At 51.7% G+C, this 20,703-nt stretch overlaps 8 protein-coding genes across 8 annotated transcripts; 4 read left to right on the top strand and 4 right to left on the bottom strand.

Moving 5' to 3' along the window:
- Positions 1-932: 932 nt before the first annotated feature.
- On the top strand, positions 933-2,867 carry T310_2349 (uncharacterized protein; the record flags this gene model as incomplete). The annotated part of the gene is made up of 4 exons (XM_013474790.1): positions 933-1,252; positions 1,413-1,565; positions 2,202-2,289; positions 2,595-2,867. 4 exons carry the CDS (start codon positions 933-935, stop codon positions 2,865-2,867), a joined length of 834 nt encoding a protein of 277 aa, XP_013330244.1.
- A 557-nt stretch (positions 2,868-3,424) lies between these two features.
- T310_2348 (uncharacterized protein) lies at positions 3,425-4,890 on the bottom strand (the record flags this gene model as incomplete). Its single annotated transcript, XM_013474789.1, has 5 exons — positions 3,425-3,473; positions 3,756-3,770; positions 3,864-4,197; positions 4,279-4,575; positions 4,674-4,890. The coding sequence occupies 5 exons, from the start codon at positions 4,888-4,890 to the stop codon at positions 3,425-3,427; spliced, it is 912 nt and encodes a 303-aa protein (XP_013330243.1).
- Positions 4,891-5,259: 369 nt separating this feature from the next.
- On the bottom strand, positions 5,260-7,918 carry T310_2347 (Vesicular fusion ATPase; the record flags this gene model as incomplete). Its single annotated transcript, XM_013474788.1, has 3 exons — positions 5,260-7,128; positions 7,177-7,489; positions 7,542-7,918. 3 exons carry the CDS (start codon positions 7,916-7,918, stop codon positions 5,260-5,262), a joined length of 2,559 nt encoding a protein of 852 aa, XP_013330242.1.
- A 532-nt stretch (positions 7,919-8,450) lies between these two features.
- On the top strand, positions 8,451-9,604 carry T310_2346 (uncharacterized protein; the record flags this gene model as incomplete). Its single annotated transcript, XM_013474787.1, has 2 exons — positions 8,451-8,458; positions 8,512-9,604. The coding sequence occupies 2 exons, from the start codon at positions 8,451-8,453 to the stop codon at positions 9,602-9,604; spliced, it is 1,101 nt and encodes a 366-aa protein (XP_013330241.1).
- Positions 9,605-9,820: 216 nt separating this feature from the next.
- T310_2345 (Protein arginine methyltransferase RmtB) lies at positions 9,821-11,768 on the bottom strand (the record flags this gene model as incomplete). The annotated part of the gene is made up of 4 exons (XM_013474786.1): positions 9,821-10,571; positions 10,635-10,872; positions 10,911-11,351; positions 11,522-11,768. 4 exons carry the CDS (start codon positions 11,766-11,768, stop codon positions 9,821-9,823), a joined length of 1,677 nt encoding a protein of 558 aa, XP_013330240.1.
- Positions 11,769-12,210: 442 nt separating this feature from the next.
- Positions 12,211-14,521, top strand: T310_2344 (Conidiophore development protein HymA; the record flags this gene model as incomplete). The annotated part of the gene is made up of 8 exons (XM_013474785.1): positions 12,211-12,318; positions 12,377-12,437; positions 12,510-12,982; positions 13,046-13,318; positions 13,402-13,600; positions 13,948-13,990; positions 14,186-14,285; positions 14,432-14,521. 8 exons carry the CDS (start codon positions 12,211-12,213, stop codon positions 14,519-14,521), a joined length of 1,347 nt encoding a protein of 448 aa, XP_013330239.1.
- A 553-nt stretch (positions 14,522-15,074) lies between these two features.
- Positions 15,075-17,473, top strand: T310_2343 (TBC domain protein; the record flags this gene model as incomplete). The annotated part of the gene is made up of 3 exons (XM_013474784.1): positions 15,075-16,465; positions 16,660-17,050; positions 17,111-17,473. The coding sequence occupies 3 exons, from the start codon at positions 15,075-15,077 to the stop codon at positions 17,471-17,473; spliced, it is 2,145 nt and encodes a 714-aa protein (XP_013330238.1).
- Positions 17,474-18,993: 1,520 nt separating this feature from the next.
- T310_2342 (Cytochrome P450) lies at positions 18,994-20,628 on the bottom strand (the record flags this gene model as incomplete). The annotated part of the gene is made up of 1 exon (XM_013474783.1): positions 18,994-20,628. The coding sequence occupies one exon, from the start codon at positions 20,626-20,628 to the stop codon at positions 18,994-18,996; it is 1,635 nt and encodes a 544-aa protein (XP_013330237.1).
- Between the last annotated feature and the right edge of the window lie 75 nt (positions 20,629-20,703).

Genomic DNA, 20,703 nt, shown 5'->3' with positions numbered 1-20,703 from the left:
TATAGGACCCTTGTCCATCTCCACCCTCCCTCAACGCCGAGCTGCCCAACCTCACACGGAAGGCCTACCTGCTCCCGGGATGGCTGCGGAGGGGGGTGACAGTGCCAAATCACTCACAACAAGGCAGATGAGACGCCGGCGGACCAGGGGGGCGTCTTCCGCGGAGGCCATATGTGGGCTAGCACCAACTGGCCGTGGAGGGTCTCGCAGCTCCCTCACAGGATCACGGCGATGGCTGGGCCGGCGGGCGGCGACTCGAGTGGGGAGGGGACATGGCAAGAGTCAATGCAGACGGCTGGGCTTGTCCTCTCGATTTCTTCCGAGCCAGAGCGGGGTCGGGGCGAGGGAGGGAGCGAATTGGCTGACGGGGAAGAGGGAAGAGACGCCAACGGGGGTTGGGATTGGGATATCGGGGGTGATGGATGGATGTCGGGCGAGACGCCGGAGGCCCCCCCATGAGCGATCAACCATACCACCTCTCTCGACAGGCAATTGAGCCCGGAGGAGACGTGTCCGTCGGACAGAAAACCCTCCGGCGATGGGTATAAAAGGGTGCTTCTTTTCCTCGAAGTTTCCTCCTCCTCCTTCTTCCTTTCTTATCACTCGGATTCACAGATACCTCCCCTCCCTGACCGACACTGACTGACTGCCTCGGACACACCCAGCCCCCTTCACAAATCTTCAGCACCCCTGAGCACTCATAGTACTTGAGTGTCCCTGCTCCCGGAGCAAGCCATCAGTTCTGTGCACACTGTCTGTTGACCGATAACCCCCTTGTCGTTTTGTTAGCCTTGCTGTCGGTCCTCTACTCACCATCTCCTGCGTCTTGTCTCTGCTCTCCTGATTTCCACTGCCTGTGTTGTCGAGAAAAGGCAACACCTGTCGTCCTTCATTGTTCAGAGAGTGAGCAAACTCGTCACCAATTCGTCACAATGGCCACCCAGCGTCAATACTATCAGCCCGCCGTCGCTCTCCCCATCAACGTGCCATCGAAAGCTCCTGCGCCGGCGAATTACTATCCCGTCACCCGTGTTGCAGTTTCGCCTCCCGAACTCTCCGACAGCAGCACGACTGCGGGCAGTCGCACCTCGGGGTTCAGCGGCACGTCGAGCAGTTATGCCGGCAGCGTCGGTGGCGACTATGAGTCCAGCTCCGCTTCTGGAGTCGACGTGGTTGACATGTTGAACGATCGAATGAACGATGCATTCGATCCGACGCCGCTGGACCGAGGACTGGCGATGCAGGCGCAAGCGTGAGTTTCCAACCCCAGCCGTTTCTGAAACGGGAATGCGTGGTTCGCCGTGGCACTTGCCATTTTCGCATATCAGGTGATCCTGGGGAGCGATTTGGCAGTGCTGCAGAGAACGACCTTCCCACTCTTCATGGATCACTGATTTTAACGGATTGAACAGTTCCGGTCAACTCAACGCCAAACAGCGCGAGCTGCTCGAACTGCAGGCTCTCGCTCAACGCCGACTCAAGGGCGTTCGCGCTAACTTTGCCGAGGGTCTCAAGGCGGCAAAGGAGACAAAACGGGACTTGGAATGGACTCAGAAGCGCGTCAGGTGAGTTACAACGTCCCCTTCTTTCCCCTCCAGTATTGCTCTCTCGGCGACCCCTCGAATGGATTCCACTCCGCCGAGCGGAGCGCGGCGGAATGAGATCTCCGCCGTCCTGTTGTTCTTGGCGAGCCCCTTGCGTCTGTAGTCTGGCGCTATCAGCTGCTCGTCGCGGGGACGGCTCCGCCGTAACCTTGATCTTATGCAAGAACACGTGGAGCTGATAAGCGTGATTTCCAAAAGTGCCCTGAAGGCCAAAGCCGAGAAAGCGCACCCTGACGAATTCCGGCGCGCGACAATGAAGTACACCTACGACGACGACTACTGATTTCCTTCGAAAACCGCAATCTGTGCGATCATCTGTGTAACGACTACGGAAATGACAATAACGACATTGACGACGGGATGCAAAAATTGGGTTTTAACCGGGTTTGGGATAGGCTTGTGTGATGACTTTGCTCTTCTGTTCTGTTTTTGTGTTTCGTGTGTGTCTTTCCGACCGTACCATTGGTTGATTTCAGCTGTTTTCCAAGTCGGTGGGCTCGTTCTGGATGGGTAATTTGTGTTCTTCTAAGTTGTCAGTTTGGGCGAATGCTATATATATGTACCCTTTGTCATGATCTTGTTGCTTTCTGAGTACAGCAATGGTCCAGATGGCTGTCTCGTGACACTTTTTCCACCTCCGCCGCCGCTGTCGGTGCCCACAGGAATCCGTGACAGCTGCCCGTGGGTACGTGGACGTGGGAATTACAGAGATTTCCACCTTGGCGAGCCTCCGCCCTCGCCCGTCGGGTCCCGATCGATCGATCGGATCATCCCCCTGATCCTGCTCCGTAGACCCCACCGCGGAGTGGTCAAGATTCGAGACAGACCCCTGCACCCGCCATCCTCCGCTCCACCCTACGTTTTAGGACCGGCCGACTCGCCGCTTTTGCAGAGGTCATGGCGCTCACAGCAGTAGTCCGTAAGGGTAGCGAGAGATCGAGTCAGACGCTGGAGGGAAGCAGGCAGTTCTGTAGCTCTGTAACCCTATAGGCGGCTTCCCTTCCCCTCTCCCCTCCCTCCTCCCCCTCTTCTTTCCCCCGTGATCTTGCCGCGCCTCTATCACACGATTCACATCCGTATCACACCTCTTCCCTCCAGTCCAGTCACAGTCGAACCAACACCCCTGCTTGTCTTCGTGAAGGGGTGATCACACGCTATTTAAGCGCCAACGGCGCCTGTCACGCTGCCCTTCGAGTCGTCACCTTGCCAGATTCGGTAATCAGGAGGGTCCTGCCCCAGGTGGGCATCCAAGGACATGACTAAGTGTGCCCACTGCCCACTGGCCTGGCACACCACCCTTTCCTACGTTGGAAACGTGACCAAGCAACGAATTTGGAGCAGCTGTGACTTGTTTCAGCGCAGTTTCATGAACCTTCCGAGGGCAGGCAGCTAATTCGGTTTCACTAAATAACCTGTTTCTTCCAAACCCTCCTCAATGCCCTTCCATTTCATTACTGGTAGCAATTCATTGGCACATACCTAGGTATTTTTGTAAGAAGGATTTGCTTAGTCGAGATTCTGAATGGAATGTTCCATCATCTATCTGCCTTGGCCATTAATATTATGAACCATCCCTGCTGGACAAGCGTTGGATCTCATTTATAAACAGAAGGAAGTAAGTATCTACAGACCATCAAGCCCTATACACTTTCTCCGGCAATCACAAACGAGAGTAGACAGGGTAAATAAAAATAACGGCATATCATTGGAGAGTGCTTGCATAACTTTGATGATTTTCGACCTTGTATTTGTTGAGAATTTCCAATCTTTTTATCCACTTGTGTTTTTTTTTGTCACGAATGATAGATGCTAGAATCTATTTATTTACATATTTCCTTATTTACTTTCGCAGATGCTGTGAAGGAGGAGCTGTAAAATGGAATTTCATAACAGGCTGAGCTTTTTTTTTTTGGTATTTTCTAAGTAAGAAGCTTAGCAATCCCGGAATTTCAATCTATTGTACACATTAATTTCAGGTATTGTGCCTAGGAACGTAAACCTTCAACCGCCAGAAACCATGACGCCTGGTCCTCCCAAACCCCTGAGAAAGGAAATAAGGAAATCAGAGAAACTGTATCCAGCCAACTTTAAGCCGTAGCCGTGAGTCGTATCCTGCTGGCGTATGACATTGTCTGGGCGTCCTAGACATACCCACGACGGTCCGTCCTAGATTGAATAAAATATTGTAGATCAGTCATCAAAGCCAACATTATTACTACTTAGAAAAGAACGTACCTGCATCGGAGCAAAACCACTTACTTGTAGCGACGTTCGCACTCAGTCGGCACAGGTTTTAGCCCTTTCCAGGGATCCTCGATAAACTCGGGGAAGAACACGACAGTGTCACCGTTCTCATTCTTGACGCCTTTCGCATAGGCCTTGAGTTCTTCGGGAGACATGTAGGTTCCGTTGGGAGCTAAATAGCCTCCTCCGGTCTCCTTCTCCTTCTCCTTCTCCTTTGCTGCCTTGCGCTTCCAGTTCTTGTTCTTCTTGGCCTTGCTCGGGCTAGGCGACTTGGCGTTGTTATCGTTATTGACTTTGTTGGCGTTATTGACGTTGTCAGCGTTGAGGTTGGACATTTCAGCCTGCGGTTCTATTACATCAAAACATCAGTCGGAGTCAATTCTCCATTTAGATATCGTAAAGAGAAGAAGCATTTTCTGGATTGCCTTACCGTCAGCCATGGTAACGTCTTCTTTGGGAGGTTCCAGAGTAAGCGTGGTGTCAGGCTTGTCCATGTCCAGGTACTGAGTTATGTCAAACATGATGTCGTCATCATGGACATCATGGTTGTTAACAGGCTTATCAATCACTATATAATAAGGGCCCGGGTCAGCCACGTTGATTGCGTGCCAGTCACAAAATCCATATGCTGCAAGTGTATCTCTTTCTATGATTTCCCCATTGTCATCGTAGGACCTTTCACGGTCCAATTCCTCTGGGAAAAATGCTTGCTCAAAGAAACTGGTTTCTTCATTTAGTTGAAACCATGATGCAGTTCCAGGAGAATTCATTTATTATGACTTGGGGTATCAAGTGCTCAATGAGTTGGAAAGAACAAAGACGAACCTTTTGATTTTGGCTTTTCCTGTGATGCAGCAACTGTCTCTGACAGTGCTGGAGGCGAGTTGCCATTGCAAGGATCAGCTGCTGTCACGGAAGGTGACTGGGCGTTATCAGGTTGAGGACGCTGGTGAAAGCTCTGGCTGCGATGCTGTTTCTTCTTCTTCACTTTCTTGCCAGACGCTTTCGCCGGGCTATTCACAGCGTCGACACCAGGTGCCATTTTGAGTCACAGAATGCAAGGGTAGGCTTCGGAGAAGACAACAGATATCCGTGAGGAGTGCAGGAGTGTACAAATACACCACGGCATTGGCCTGAAAATTATGTTGTTGGCCAGAGTGATGGATGGTGAGAAGATGTTTTGTGGGATCTACAGAAGCTGAGTGAAGTGTTTCCAGTCCCCAGGTGTGAGACAAAGGTGACTGCTTGAGAAACCACTACATCACGTGGCAGACAGTTTCCATTATAAACAAACGCCATCATATAGGTAGTCAGTAAAATATTCAGCAATAAATCTTTTAAATACACTATATCCCATTTACCCCGGTAAACGCCGATAAGCCACGAAGCTTTTACCACCTTATCAATCTCTCTATTGGAAGAGATTCTCCTCATCAATCGCTCGACTGATTACACGTGTAAAGCGTCCCACCTTATCTGGGTCTTGCTTTGCCGTCTCAATGCCAAGCAAGATTCTCTTGATGCCCACGCCGATCTTCTTGTCATCAGCGATGTCACCAATTCCTTCAAGCGCTTGTTCTATTTCTGCAGGAGAAAATGCATCTGACTGTTGAAGGATGTACCGTAACTCGTCGTACGTGTTGACAGTCGGTACCATGATATCAGAATTGAAGGAGTTGTAAAGGTCGAGTTGCTTAAGCACAGCGCGCGCGGTTGTCGTGGCCAGGATCAGAAGCCGTCGTCCCTTCTCGGGCTGCTTCCTTAAGCACACCATCAATGTCTGGAGAACCGAGTTGCTGAAACGAGGCCCAATCGGAACCCAATCGATGATTCTCTCGATATTGTCAACCACTACCACACTGGTACGGCTCTTGTAGGCGTCTGAAAAGACCTTGCTGATGTGCTGCACCTTTGCCATTTCACTGAAGCCCACCATATCCTCCGGACTGAGGAGCTTAATGAACGGAAAGCCCGAGTCGATTGCAATGCGTGCAGCTAATGCAGTTTTACCACTGGCCGGAGGCCCGTGCAGTAGAACTGAGAATAATGGGGTTGCATCGGCTTCGCCAACCTGCTTCACGAACAGATGACCTTCTTTCAAAATCTCATTGATGGTGGGCGAATAATGGATGATGCCGTATTGAATGCAGGTGCTAAGCTGTTCCTCAGAGACACCGAATGCCGGCTTGACTTCCTCAAGAGCATGATAGAAATCCTCCCGATTGACCTTCATATTGACCACGTCATCGCTGATGCCGGCCATGGTACCAACCTTGACATGCCTGCTAAATGCAAAAGATGACGCGGACTTAACAAGACCGCTAATCTCAGCACCAGAGAAGTTCTTCGTCAAACGCGCCAGCTCTTCAAGATCAACATCGGGGTCCATCACATTATTCTCCCTCATCTTCTGAGTATGGATCTTCAGAATTTGGACTCGCCCCTTTTCATCGGGCAGAGAGATTTCCATGTGCACCTCGAGACGGCCGGGACGCAACAAAGCCTCATCAATCATGTCCTTCCTGTTCGTCATACCGATGAGGAGAATGTTGTTGAGCTGATCCACTCCATCCAGTTTCGAAAGCAGTTGGTTGACAATACTGTCACCGACGCCAGTACCACCGCCAGCTCCACTACCACGCTGCTTGCAAACAGCATCAAGTTCATCGAAAATGATGATGTGAAGGCCACTCTCGTCACCTTTCTCCCGGTACTCTTTCTCTGCATCGGCGAACAACTTGCGAATATTCTCCTCCGATTGACCGACGTACTTGTTCAAGATTTCAGGACCGTTGACGACTTTTGGTTCCCGGGCATTCAACATTTTTCCGATTTGCCGCGCAATCAATGTCTTACCAGTTCCGGGAGGACCATATAGAAGGATACCTTTGACATGTTGGATGCCCAGCTTCTCAATCAATCCCGGAGGGAAAATTCGTGACGCGAAAGCACGGCGGAAAATAGTGCTAAATTCAGCATCCAGACCTCCGATGCCCATGTTCTCGAACTTGAAGTCCGGTTGGATGATGGAGTTGGCGGCAGGCCTACGGTTGGAGGCTTTCAAGTTGATTCCAGTTCTCGCATCTTTGTAAAAGTTGATGACGGTGTGCCGGGTGAGAATACCCCTTGCGGTGGGTTCAGTTTCAACGCGTGCCGTTGAGGCTTGCTTTTCCGAAGTCAAGTCCACCAACTGGACAGTTTTGACAGTCAAAAGAAGAGGGATGCTCTTGTGATCCATCAAGATCTTCTGCCCTGGAGCAAAGATTTGGTTCTCGAAATTCTGCTTCAATTAGAAAATGCTTCTTAGCATTACGATCAGAAAACTTACCTTAGTAACAGCTTGCCCCAATTCGTCTTGATCATATGGAACGTCTGTCCTCTTCTTGCCAGCAAATCCAACTTCAATGTCGGTAGAACCTAAATATGCCTGTCCTCCCTGGCTGAAAGGGTCATATAGCTGAACCTTGACTAAGTCCGTCAAAGCAACACCAGCCCACGTCCGCTGCGGATCCGACATGCTTATACAACCCTGCGGGAAACCATCCATTGGCCGGGCCGAGAAGACATAGAGATCATTGACAAGAAGTAAAAGATCGGAACCATCCCGTGGAGGAGGAAAGTCCAACGTCGACACCGCAACCCTAAACACCGTTAACAACAAGAACACCAACCATTCAGGACGGGGTTTCTGACAGATTTCCAAATGTATAAGAGTTGTTCGGACTCTTCTCGGGACGGAGCGACCAGACTGGGCTCCCAGCAGCTCCGCCGGCTGGTTTTCCTCCACCAGGTCTCGCTGGCATCCCTCTTTGTTGTGGCGGAGGACCTCCATAACCCCTTGAACCATAATCGACATCAGTCATCACAGTGTCATAGTCATCTCGACGACGAGAAGCTCCATACCCTGCTCCACCCATCGGACCTCGGTTCGCGTCATATTCATCTCTTCGCTGGTAAGGGTGACCACCTTGCGGCGGATTTCCGTAGCCATCTCGTGGCGGAGGCCGACCGCCGTCCGGCCTAGAACCGAACGGGCTCGACATGGATGGTAAGTTATTGCGGTTGAACATCACGTTATGTATACTGATATAGTTTCTGGAAAGATAGAGGAAGCAGAGATCAGCTTCGGTTCTATTTATTTCTTTGTCACCGGAGAGGACAGGTGTCAAACTCACCAGGCAGAGATGAATCTTGTCGAGGGTCAGCTCGATGGCCAATACCAAGATGACCAGGCAGCAGAATTAGGTGCGCACGTCAATGGCGACAAATGCAGCACCTATATTGTGCCCCGTATAGGAAGTAAAATTCAGGGCCCGGCCAAAAAAGGAACAAATTCACCAAGGAAAGAGAGATGATGTTGTCGCGACGTCTGCTGGTGGGATGTTGTCAGGTAGTTCGCACAGCTCCGGTTTCAGCCACATGTACTCCGGAGTCCGCGGGGCTTACACGGCTCACCGCCTGGGGCTGGAGCCGCGGAGCTGGCAGCGGGTGGCGTCACTGCCGCAGCGCAAGCTTCTCACGGACCACCGACGTACTCTCTAGTTCTCCGAAGAGTATCTGGGGCATAAAAGTCACGTTTCAGATACCTGTATTTTCGCCATTATGCCGCTGTAAGTTTTCTACGCCTCCCTGAACCTTGGTTCGCAATATCTGACTGTCGCAGCCATCTGTTGGGCAAGAAATCATGGAACGTCTACAATCCCGAGAATATCGCTCGGGTCCGTCGCGACGAGGCCCGAGCAAAGGCTCTTGAGGAAGAACAAGAGCGGCGCATGCAAGAAATTGATGCAGAGCGACGCATTCAAATATTACGTGGACAACGACCGCCTACCCCACCTCCTCCGCCTCCGGCTGTAGAGGAATCAGTTACAAGCGGACAGGACAAGAGACATGGCGACGACTTCACGAGGCACCGGAAGCGGAGACGTCTCGCAGGCGAGGACGATACAGATAGAGACATCAGGTTAGCAAAAGAGGATGCTGCGCTGGCCGCAGCGAAACGGGATGAGTTGCTGGCTGCGTCCGTCAGACCGGAGCGGGATGACCACGTGCCTATTGTCGACAGCGCGGGCCATATCAACCTCTTCACCGCGGAGATGACGCGGAATCAGCGAGCAGAGAAGAACGCAGAGGCGGAGGCGGAAGCCTCTAAGAAGAGACGCGAGCATGAAGATCCATATACGATGCGATTCTCGAACGCCGCTGGGTACAGAGAATCAGCTGGGCAGAGACCATGGTATTCGACATCAGCACGTGAAGTGATGGCACCGGATCATATGCCTGACAAGGATGTCTGGGGCAACGAGGATCCCATGAGGAAAGAAAGAGAAAGGGCCCGTCTTGATGCAAACGATCCGTTGGCGGTCATGAAAGCGGGGGTTCGACAGCTCAAACAGGTAGAACGGGAGCGCAAGAAGTGGCAAGAAGAGAGAGCAAGAGAACTGGAGGAGTTGAGGAGAGCAGAGAAAAGTTCGAGCCGGAGACGACGAAGGAGGTCGCGATCCCGATCTCGATCTAGAGACTCCCTCAGCAGCCTCGAAGGCTTCAGTTTGGATGCTGTACCTGAGAAGGAAGGCTCTCGGAACGATGATAAGTATCGCAAGAGACATAGACACCGACATCATCATCACTCTCATCGTCACCGACATGGCAGTCGAGAACGCGACTCCGAACACAAACATCATTCGCATTCTCACCGCTCTCACCGTCATCACAGGGATGAAGAAGATCGCTCGAGACATCGGTCACACGCGTGATCGTGGACTCGCATCCATACGCGAAGCCCAAGCTGTTTGCGAGATAAGCCCTGGACCTCAGTTTTACATTACGTGGAATCTTGTACGACAAAAAAAAAGGTGTTGCTGCATGAGTTCTCGTCTCAGATATGATTGCTCGAGATACATAAAATCCAAATCATGACTTTTATGTGGAGAATTTTCCGATGCGTATTTAACAAACATGTGCAAATGTGGTCACTGCAACGACCACGTCTGTTGTTGCTTTTCCATGCCCTCTGCGGCCCACTGGATCTCGATTTCCAAAGCGCGCGATCTTTCTTCTTTCTTCCGATACCCGATTTCACCTTTGATGACTTGGCCTTTCTTCAGCGGAACAGGATCCTTCCCTCCATGATTTATAAGCAAGACACATTGTTGCCAGTGTGTCTCTGGTCCATGGGGCCCAGTGGTGAAAGCCACGAAGCCTTGCTTCTTCATCTCCGAAGGCACGGCGTCGTCCTTAATTTTGGATGTGCGTGACGGCATAAAGAATATATCAAACCAGATATTCCAACCATCCAGAGCGTCGATGTCTTCCGTTAATGTGACTTCGAAGTTCTTGACGAAAGTCAGTTCTTCGACTGTGATTGTGTGCAATGGTAGCTGTAGGAAGACGGCCGGCTCCGCAGCGACATTTGACGGCTTAGTGGTTTTTACAATGACCTCATCGTGGATATTGGCAAGCATGCTTGACATGTCAAAGCCGTAGACAGATTTCCAGAAGGAAACGTGTGAGTCGATATAGTCGGGATCAACGTAAGGAGCAATGCGCAGCGTGGCGTGGGAAGGAACCATGAGGCCGTCCGGCGCGAGATAGCGATCTCTAGCCCAGAGAACCGAATCAAGCATTGCCTCGAAAAGGAGGCCGTATCCCATCCATTCGGAGACTATAATGTCCACCTGGGAAACAGGCAAGCTGACCTCCTCGATTTTTCCATGGAGGCACCTACACATGTTAGAGCCAGCCTCCACTAGAGGAATAGGATAACCAAGAGGATTAAGGACCTACTTTATTACGTCACCAAAACCATTGGCGTAGACGTTTTCGCGTGCTTTCTCGATGATATTGGAGTTATCCACTGCGATAACCATCTTCGCGCCCGCTTTGGCACAGAACATCGAGAGAATACTGGTCCCGCACCCCACGTCCAACACAATTTTGTTCTTAAATAGACCTTTGTTGTCGTAGATGAAGTCCCGGTAAGCATCCGTACGCACCGTGTCTTTAAGCATGGACTCATGGATGGCTGTCGTATTTATATTAGTGAGTGAAAGTCAAACACACTTTGAGACCTCGACGCACCGTTGTAAGAGTAAGATGTTAAATAGTCTGCATCCGCTTCCTCATCCCTCTCTAACTTTTTCCGTACTGAGCCTTTCCTCTCTGGTGCGCCTGAAGAAGTGATGGGGTCCTCGTCCTTAAAAAGCTGTTCATTCAATGACCTCTGCACAGCCAATCGGTAGTCTGTGAACTGGCCTTGCAAGCGCTCTAGCTCTTCTTGCAGCTCAATGATCCGTTTTTCTGCCGAACTGCGTCCATTAGCTAAATGCACTCCTCCATCAACTGTCTCCGGCTCGTCTTCGAGGTCTTCCAGACTATAAAGCAGGGCATCATCATCGAGTACGGGTTTGAGGTAGATGTCATCCTCAAAAAGTGACTTGGACGAAACATCCGGGTTGCGATTCCCCTTCTTGACCTCGGAACGAATGTAGTTAACCAATTTCACTGTGCCGAAGAAGTCGAGGTCTAAAGGCGGGAATCGCCAGGGAGAGGATAGATGTCAGCGGGCTATGATCATGTCCTTCACGTTCGTAGGTTTTGCCTTGAATAGGGAACAATAAAGAGGGCAGAAGATGTGATGCAGGTCTCCGGGACAAATTCAATTGATTACACACCGAGAGACTTCTGCACCTTCACAAGGTCGAAGTTGTACCTTTCCCTACTCTCCTTCAGCATTGAGCGCACGTCCGGATAGACATCATCACTGAAAAGCCCAACAACAGGCTGCGAATCGTCCTCTGGTTCAATGTCCTCCCAACCTTCATCATTGGCAGGATTCAAGCTATCTGTCGCAGATTCACTATCTTCTGAATGCAAATCGTCCACAGCCGCCGCAGCGGAAGACGGGAGAGAACCGGACATCAGATGAGGGAAATTGAATCCAGGAAATGGCGTCTAATCGTAAGAGGGCTAAGAAAATCTTCCGAGATGAAGTTTAAGAAAAGGGAGCAAGCACAGCGCCTGCAACGGGAGAGGAGCGCGCGAAGAAAAATCACTGGCCTATCGCAGTCCAGTGCCCGCTGCCCCGCCGCATTGGTCGACGAGATTGCTGAATCGGGCCTGCACCCCGCCTTGCTCACCGCCTTTACTGCCCCTTGTTTTGAACTGCCTGTTCCAGACCCTCCCACATCCTGTGCCCTCTTACCACGGAACCTCCACGGATCTTTCACGCCTTCCACCCATAGTAGATGGAATTGTGTCAATTTGTTTATGCGTATAGTTTCAATTATCCCGATCCTCCTGTCTGGTAAAGTCACATGCGCTGGTGCCTCTGGCGCCGAGCCAGCCCTGGCCCGTAGTCACCATGTCCTTCCTATTTAACAGGAGTTCTCGCCCTCGATCTCCTTCCGACCTTGCCAAGACCACGAAAGACCTTCTCACGAGACTATGGGAGTCTCCAGGGTCGCAAAAGGTTTGTTTCAGGAGGTGGCTTTATATTGCAAGTACTCTGCTAACTAGGGCTGGTATAGATCGAGGAAGACATCGCAAAACAGCTGTCCCAAATGAAGATCATCACGCAGGGTACTCCCGGTACGTACCGGAGCTCTCTGCCGAAGTCGATTACCTAGATGGTTGTCAGTTTTTCGTGCTAACTGCCTCCAGAAATTGACAGTACCCCAGCGCTGGTGCGGTCCTTGTTCGAGTCCGTGATCCGGGAAGATTTGCTCTTCCTGCTTGCACGCAGTATTCGCAAACTTCCTTTCGAAGCGCGCAAGGATACGCAGGCCATCGTTACTCATATCCTCCGTTTCAAGCCGACGGAGAGCTCCGGAGACCCGCCAGCCGTCCATTACATCGTCCATCATCGACCCGAGGTTATCATTGAACTATGCAGGGGCTTCGAAGACAACCATAGCGCTCTCGCTTGCGCCTCTATTCTCAAGGAGGCTGTCAAGTTCGAGGTCATCGCGGCGATCATACTCTACAATGAGCCGATGGACTCGCAATCCGCTATGCGCCTTCAGCAACTCAATGTCGATGTGCCACAGTCGGGTGACGGGATCTTCTGGAAGTTCTTCGATTGGATTGACAAAGGGAGCTTCGAAGTGAGCGCTGACGCCTTTAACATCTTCAGGGTAAGACATGTGATCTGTAGTTCCTGATCACCTGCAGAAAAAGCTCACCTTAGCTGTTGGTAGGATCTCCTGACCCGCCACAAAACCATGGTGGCCAGGTATTTGGCTACCAACTTCGATCTGTTCTTTTCCAAATACCACAAAGTCCTCGTTCAATCAGATTCATATGTGACTAAGCGCCAAAGCATCAAGCTTCTGGGAGAAATCCTTCTCGACCGGGCCAACTACAATGTCATGACCGCATACGTCGACAGCGGCGAGCACCTGAAGCTCTGTATGACCTTGTTGAGGGACGATCGCAAGATGGTGCAGTATGAGGGTTTCCACGTGTTCAAGGTATGTTCTTCTCATTGTTATTGTTCATCCCACCAAGGCAGGCAGGAGAACGGCAGACGCTTGGGGGACGGAACGATTGACAGGAAGAATGCGCGCAGGTCTTTGTTGCAAATCCGAACAAATCCGTGGCGGTGCAGCGAATTCTCATCAATAACCGCGACCGACTGCTCAAATTCCTGCCCAAATTCCTGGAGGATCGCACCGAGGATGACCAGTTCACCGATGAAAAGGCCTTTCTGGTGCGCCAGATCGAACTATTGCCCAACGAGCCCGTGGAGCCCGGTCACTCGGCCGGATCGAGATCAGCTGCAGGATGACGTGATGCCACCTCATTGTTCTTGGCTATGCTCGCTGGTAGAGACACTACACCTGACGGCGTAGTTATGCTTGAGTTATGACCTAAAGATATCCCTTATCCACTTTTTGTTTCTCATTTGCATGGTCGGTCTGTGGACCCCTGTTCTCCGGCGTTTTGGAGCATTGTACTGTCGGGGCATTTCCTACCCCACGTCTGGTCGTTATTGTTTTGTCTCTCACTTTTTTTCCGTTTCTTTGTCTTTGCTGATGTAATTAGGTAGCTGCTGAGAGATCTCGCAGAGTTGAGATATGAAGAGCTGAATTCTGTACAGCATGCTCCCTAGGCTACCTACAGTTTTGGGACTGGATCACTGCGTATGTGCTGTACAGTACATTGTCATCCCTATGCTGAGAGCCTCTGTATAGTCGGACATCCCTTCCATCCAGGCCCGCTGTCTAGGAGGCCGGTGGAGCTCCGCCCCGAGTTCCCGCTGCCCCTAGTAGCGTCGCCAGCCATCTAAGCAGAAGGTTCCCTTGTTTTGGGTAAGAATGAGGGCTGTCCGCTCATAGTCCGCCAACCAGTTTGCTGGGCGAAAGCTTACTTGCCCGCCGTCTAGACGCCTGTGGAGAGTCTAAGCCCGTTAGCTGCCGCGGCGCGACGTTTGCGAAGGTCAGTGGACAGCTTTAACGGCGAGGTCCTGCGGTACTCCGGAGTACGTGGGCAGCAGAGGAAGCAAAGGATGTGCTGGGAAGGGAGCTAGGTCCTCGACCACGCCATTCACATCATGACACCTCGAGCGCTATTAATATACGCAGCTGTTCTTCTCAGCATTGGATCTCAAGCTCGCGACTGCTCCAGCCGGTCCACTGCTCCACTCTCCAGTCTCCATCGCCGTAACTAATTAATTGTCCGTGCTTGCGCTGTGGGACAAGGTGTGGCTACGCCGCTGCCCCTTCCACAACGCCCTCTTTGGAGCCAGGGAGCAATTGCACTGCTGATCAGCAATGCCGCACATTGTTTCCCAAATCTAGATCTCGCGTGCCCAATCTTTTTCTCCGGCCTTTGTTCCCTGGAATGAGAGGCCCTTCCCAGTCTGTGCTGGCTGGTCCCGGACCGGAGTTGCGTCGCCGAGCTCCACACTAGGACTCCAGCTAATAATAACGTGCCGCCCCAAAGGGGCTCGAATTCTTTCTCCTTGCACGCTCGAGTCGCGCATGGTTTCCACGTACTTATATCTGGGTGTTCGATCGAGAACGCTGGGCCCAGCCCCGATCTCTCCAAGTGCCCCGTGCTGTCGTTCGATCGAGTCGCGCCATCTGAAGTTCCCCGTCCCCTCGGATCCGACTTTGCCTCTTACATCGGGCGGTCCTGGTGGACGACATCTCGAGGCCGAAGTCAATGACAAGCCATGCCAGTGATATGGTAAGCAAGACGGAAGACTCACCATCGCCATCCGCGATGCAGGAACCCAGTTCGCCTGTCCAGGCGGTCGCCCCCGACCAGACAGCTGCAGCATCCGCTCCCGTTCCTGCCAGGACCGCGTCTTCCCCCACGCCGCTCGAATCATCACCAGACACGAATGGCAAGCAGACGGAAACCGCAAATCCTACACCCAAGACATCCGATGGCGAGGACAAACAGACCGCGGAACCGCAAGAGGAATCTTCTTCTGTGCGGGTGGTGGAAGCGGTGCGACCATCCACTGGAATTGTCAAGGGCAGCAAGGCCGCCCTGCCATCTGACAACCGGTCTTCCCGCAGCCTGAAGTCACCCCGCAGCATCCCCAGCATAGTCGTGGACGATGCAGCGTCTCGTCCCAGTTCACGGTGGTCAGAACGCAAATGGGGCATCCTGAAAGGTAGAAAGTCTACTGAGTCCGAACTGAGACCACGGCCCGCGCCACCGGCGGAAACGTCTTTCCAAGGAATCGAGCTGAGTATACCAACAGGAGGGTTGGACGACTTGACAGTGGATTCGATGGAATTCTCCAAACGGGGTAGCCTCCTCAATGAGCAGCAATCCGTAGCGCCATCTACGTCGGCGTCGAACGAGCCCCCAACGACGGTTTCGACTGCTTCACCGCGCAAAAGGGCGGCGAGTTCCCTGCGTGTCAGGCAATCGGTCTATTCCACACGTGCGATTTCTGCGGATGAGGATATGTTGTCACGACGGGTGAGATTGATGTACGAGAGAGGCGAAGAGGATGTGAGCGACGCGGACGTGAGTAGAGCAATGGCTCAGGAGAATGGTGTCCTCTGGGAAGAACCCAGTCCGACGGAAGACGGGACAGATGCCGTATCCGATAGGAACGCGTCTACAACAGATTTCAGGAGTGTTTCGTCCATCGGTACGAAGAGCGCCATCAAGCGGGAAGCCCACGAGCTGGCTGGCGGCATCGAGGATTGGCAGAATCTCGAAGCAGGTGACGTTGACAGATACGGCTTCATCATCCCACGCGCCACAAAAGACAGCCAGGAGCCCTGTGCCGATGCGCATCCTATGCAACGGGTGTCAACAAGTTTGCTAATTGCCTCAGAAACGCCACGGCGGAGACACATACTCATGCGTGCCCCGTCATCAATCAGAAGCAGCCGGTCTCTCACAGGAAAGTCACCCACACGCAACGGCAGCAGACACTCCGTGTCGTCAAATCGGCCGAACTCTTCTCAAAGCGCGTATAGTCCGTCCCTCAGGAGATCACCGTCGAAATTTCGATACGCAGCAAATCGTCTCCCGCACAATAAAGACCGTCGATTCAGAGATGAGGCAGGTGATATGCTAACGCTTCCATTTGAAGTTCTGGAGGCCAGTCAAGACACCCCCGCAACCCTGGCGATGAAGAGAAAGGAGTGGGAACGCGAAGATAAGTGGAAGAAAATGGCCAAGCCAACGAAAAGACCCAAGATGGGAGCGGGATGACATTCGAGTTCGACACAACCAGCAGCAAGCTCATCGAGCGGACATGGAAAGGTATTCCCGACAGTTGGCGAGCCACAGCGTGGTATGCTTTTCTTGAGGCCAGCGCGAAGAAACGGAAAAACAGTCCATCAGCGGACGAGCTTATTCAGGCATATCATGAGTTCCAGGAGATGTCGTCCCCGGACGACGTCCAGATCGATCTTGATGTGCCTCGCACCATCAGCAGCCACATTATGTTCCGCCGACGTTATCGAGGAGGCCAGAGATTGCTCTTCCGGGTTCTGCACGCTATGTCGTTGTATTTCCCTGACACTGGGTATGTTCAAGGCATGGCAGCTCTCGCAGCAACACTCCTTTCCTATTACGACGAGGAACATGCATTCATAATGCTGGTTCGGCTATGGCAACTCCGAGGGCTAGAACGCCTCTATAAGCCTGGGTTCGCGGGCTTGATGGAGGCTCTGAACGACTTTGAGAAAGAGTGGCTTGCAGGTGGTGAAGTTGCTGAAAAGCTGGTATGCCTTTTTTTTTTACTCTTGTTTCGATCCTGGCTCAGTGATGCTGACCGCTTCCAGAATCAATTAGGGATTACCCCAACTGCCTATGGTACACGGTGGTATCTGACGCTCTTCAACTACTCTATCCCTTTTCCAGCACAACTTCGCGTCTGGGACGTTTTCATGCTTCTAGGCGACTGTGATGAGCCCGACTCGGAACAACCGGGCACTTCCAGGAGTTCATTCGGAAAGGGCCTGGATGTCCTACATGCGACAGCTGCTGCTTTGATTGATGGCATGCGAGAGATCATTCTCGAATCCGACTTTGAAAACGCGATGAAGGTGCTCACGAGTTGGGTCCCTATCAAGGACATCGAACTGTTCATGCGGGTTGCCCGGGCCGAATACAAAGTCCATCGCCATCGCAAGAAGGCCGGATAGAGGGAGATATCTGGAGACAGTTAGGATTGAAGGCTCCGTTGCGTCGCTCGGTCATTGCATGTTTTAAGGACCTATTTTTGGTCTACACGATAGACGTCTGATTCACATGGAAGACGACTCGGTGCTTCTATGTACCTAGGAGGCCACAGCAAGCACCCGACGGCTGCCTCACTCCGCCCCGGGGTGTGTGCCGGGTCAATTTCCAAGAGGTCTGGCAGACCATTCAATCAACAATACCCCGAGTCCCACCAGGCTTTGCCGTCTGCGTGTCCGTGATTGTCGGATACTTGTCTTGATTATGGACTCGTTCACCCTAGTTCTGGCTCCTTTTTTTTTCCCTTGCTACACGTTGCGATGATACCCCCTGTATTACTCTGGCGGTCGACGGCCGATGATCACACTCGCTTTGTTTCCTTGTGTTACCGTTCAGATTTGACGCTCGTTTACTATATATTCCCCTCATTCATATTGTTCTGAGTGGACTGCTGCCTCTGCCTCAGTTATTTTGTATTCCCCCATTCCGGATTCATCTTGCATCATCATCACCAGTTTGTCTACATGCATAATCCGATCTCATCAATCAGCTAATAAGCCACAGTCACGCCATTCGATACCCCCCCTACGCTGCCCCTTGCTTTCTTCTTTCCTTTATTATGTTTCATATAATATCATATCAGATCATATATCTAATACATATTTAATACAACTGCTGCTATTGATGATCTTTGCTAGCATTTTTTTATTTCATCTTCTTGTTTCTTTTCTTTTTTTTTATCTCTTCTCCGCAAGACGGGCTTTGGGCTTCCTCCTCCCCAGCCAACTGGCTTTGGCCTTTGTGTCTTTTTTTCCCCCCAGCGCTTTCTTGTAACTAACACGTCTCTACGGTAATTAATAATATGGGCTGTTTTTTTTCTTTTTTTTTCCCCGTCGACATTCTTCTCAACCTACCCTGCTCCTGCTATAGGAGTATATATGTACGCGTATATATGTCGACGACGCCGATGATAATATGGTAAAATGACCAAAAAGAAAAAAATTTCTATTTTTTGACTGTCTATCTAGATCACTACAAATCAAGAAAGAGGGGAATGAGAACGAAAGAAAACTAGTGTTGGTCGGTCGATCAGCTCCCGTATGAGATAGATCACTACGACCTACCTAGGACATCTAGGCGCTGACAATATATTTATTAAGTCTTTATCTAGATCGAGTCAGCGATAGATCTGTCAACGGTTAAGTCATAATAGTGAAAATAAATGTCCATTCATTTATCTGTGATTATATTATAGATTCTGCTATGCAGCTCTTACTCAGGCTGTTGGAATAGATTGACAGGGAAGGGGGGGGGAAAAAAAAGAAACACACACAAACAAAATAGAGAGTATAGCTGCCTCTCTAATAGCCGAGAGAAAGAAATGGATTGATCAGTTCATCCACATGATTTTCACTTTTTTTTTCCCAATCTCCAACCAACAAGTTTTATTTCATTCATTCCAAGATTGCTGACCGTATGTATGTATTTATTCAAGCTTCGACACCTTCAACAAGATACCGTCCCTCGGCCGCAGGACCAGCCGCCACATCTTCAGCTCCTCGGGATCCTGCACAGACTCGTCCCGCGCGAAGCTGAACTTGCTAAGCAGCACGCAGAGCAGGATCTTCATCTCCGTCTCGGCGAATTTGCGCCCGATGCAGCCGCGAGGCCCCTGCAAGAAAGTCATGAAGGCGTTGGTAGTGTACGACTCCGGAAGGTTGTCCCATCGGTCTGGGTCGAAGACGTCGGCGGTCGGACCCCAGTATTCGGGCAGCCGGTTGATGGCGTTGGAGTAGACCAGGACGGTCGTACCCTTGGGCACGGTGTATTCACCCAGTTGGTCGTCTTCGACCAGCTCCCGCACCGTCATGGGGATCGGGGGAATGTACCGCAGTGACTCCCGGCAGACGTTGTCTAGGTATGGGAGATGGTCCGGGTCGATCTTGCTCGTGTCAAAGGTTTCCCGAGTGGCAGAGTCGAAAAGGAAGGGGAAGTGAGTGCGGATCTCCTCGCGCAACCGGGTCTGAATGTTTGGATGCTTGCTGAGAAGGTGCAACGTCCAGGCGACCCCCGTGGCGGTCGTGTCGTGTCCGGCACCCAGGAAGGTCATTACTTGATCCCTCATCGTCTCGAAGCTGAGGCCTGTCTCGCCGGCAGCCTGTAGTTTGAGGTTATCACGGACCAAGAGGGAGAGGATGTCCTTGTCCGCTGGATTCGCAGAGGCCTGCTTTTCCTTGATGATTTTGGTCGCGGAACGCAGAATGATGCTCCGGGATGTCTCCATGTCACGATTCATCTTGACCGGCAAGTACTTGGTCATGGGGAACAGAGTCTGCAGCCCATGCATCACCCGGCTGGCTGTGTCGAACACAAAGACCTTCCGGTAGGCCTCTCGCAGAGGGGTATCCGGGTTCTCCAGCGAGTTAACCTCGGTACCAAAACCCGCCTCACTGATGATGTCTAGTGTCGTTCGGTTAAGCCACTCGAGGACCTCGAAGGACATGGTGTTCGTCTTGCTCTGGGCGATCTCCTCCTCCCACAGCTTGGACAGAAGGAAGGCCTTGCGCCAGAAAATGGGAGCAAGCGTCCTGATGGAACCGATTGAGAAACCGGGAGTGAGGGCCTTGCGCTGGTGAACATGGGCATTGCCTTCTGCAAGCAGAATTCCTTCTCCCAAAATTCGAGTCATCCACTTCCTCGCCCCGACTGGTTTAGGATAGTTGTACGGGTTTTTGACCGTCATTTGCCTGAGGGCCGAGTCCTCCGCAATCGACAGCCTCTCCGTGCCCAACGGGAAGAAGTATCGAACAATGGGGCCATACTTTTTGTGCCATTCACGCTGGCAGACACCGACTTCATTGTTGATGATGTCGAATAGTTGTCCCCAAAGAGGAGTGCCGGGAACCGTGGGGACATGTCGCAGCGGCGAGAGGTAATAAGGGTAAAGGTACGACCAGTAGAAGACGTAGGCTGGAATGGCGATGGAGTAGATGTAAATGAGAGCCGTGGCCGTGTTCAAGGCCGTCAACCTGGAGAGCACACCGGCCGCGATGGTCGATGCAATCATCAACGGGACGAAACGCACCTTGAAGGGTGCTTTGCTGGCTTTGGGAGCTGCCATTTTGGACAGCCGAAACGAGTGACAGTGGACAGAAACAAAACGAGAGACAGGCCGCGAGCTCGACGAAGCACAAGA

Source organism: Rasamsonia emersonii (genome assembly GCF_000968595.1).
Source record: "Rasamsonia emersonii CBS 393.64 chromosome Unknown ctg1118621760023, whole genome shotgun sequence".
Classification (NCBI taxonomy): domain Eukaryota; kingdom Fungi; phylum Ascomycota; class Eurotiomycetes; order Eurotiales; family Trichocomaceae; genus Rasamsonia; species Rasamsonia emersonii.
The sequence above is the reverse complement of the archived record's forward strand: the minus strand, read 5'-3'. Positions and strand labels throughout refer to the sequence as shown.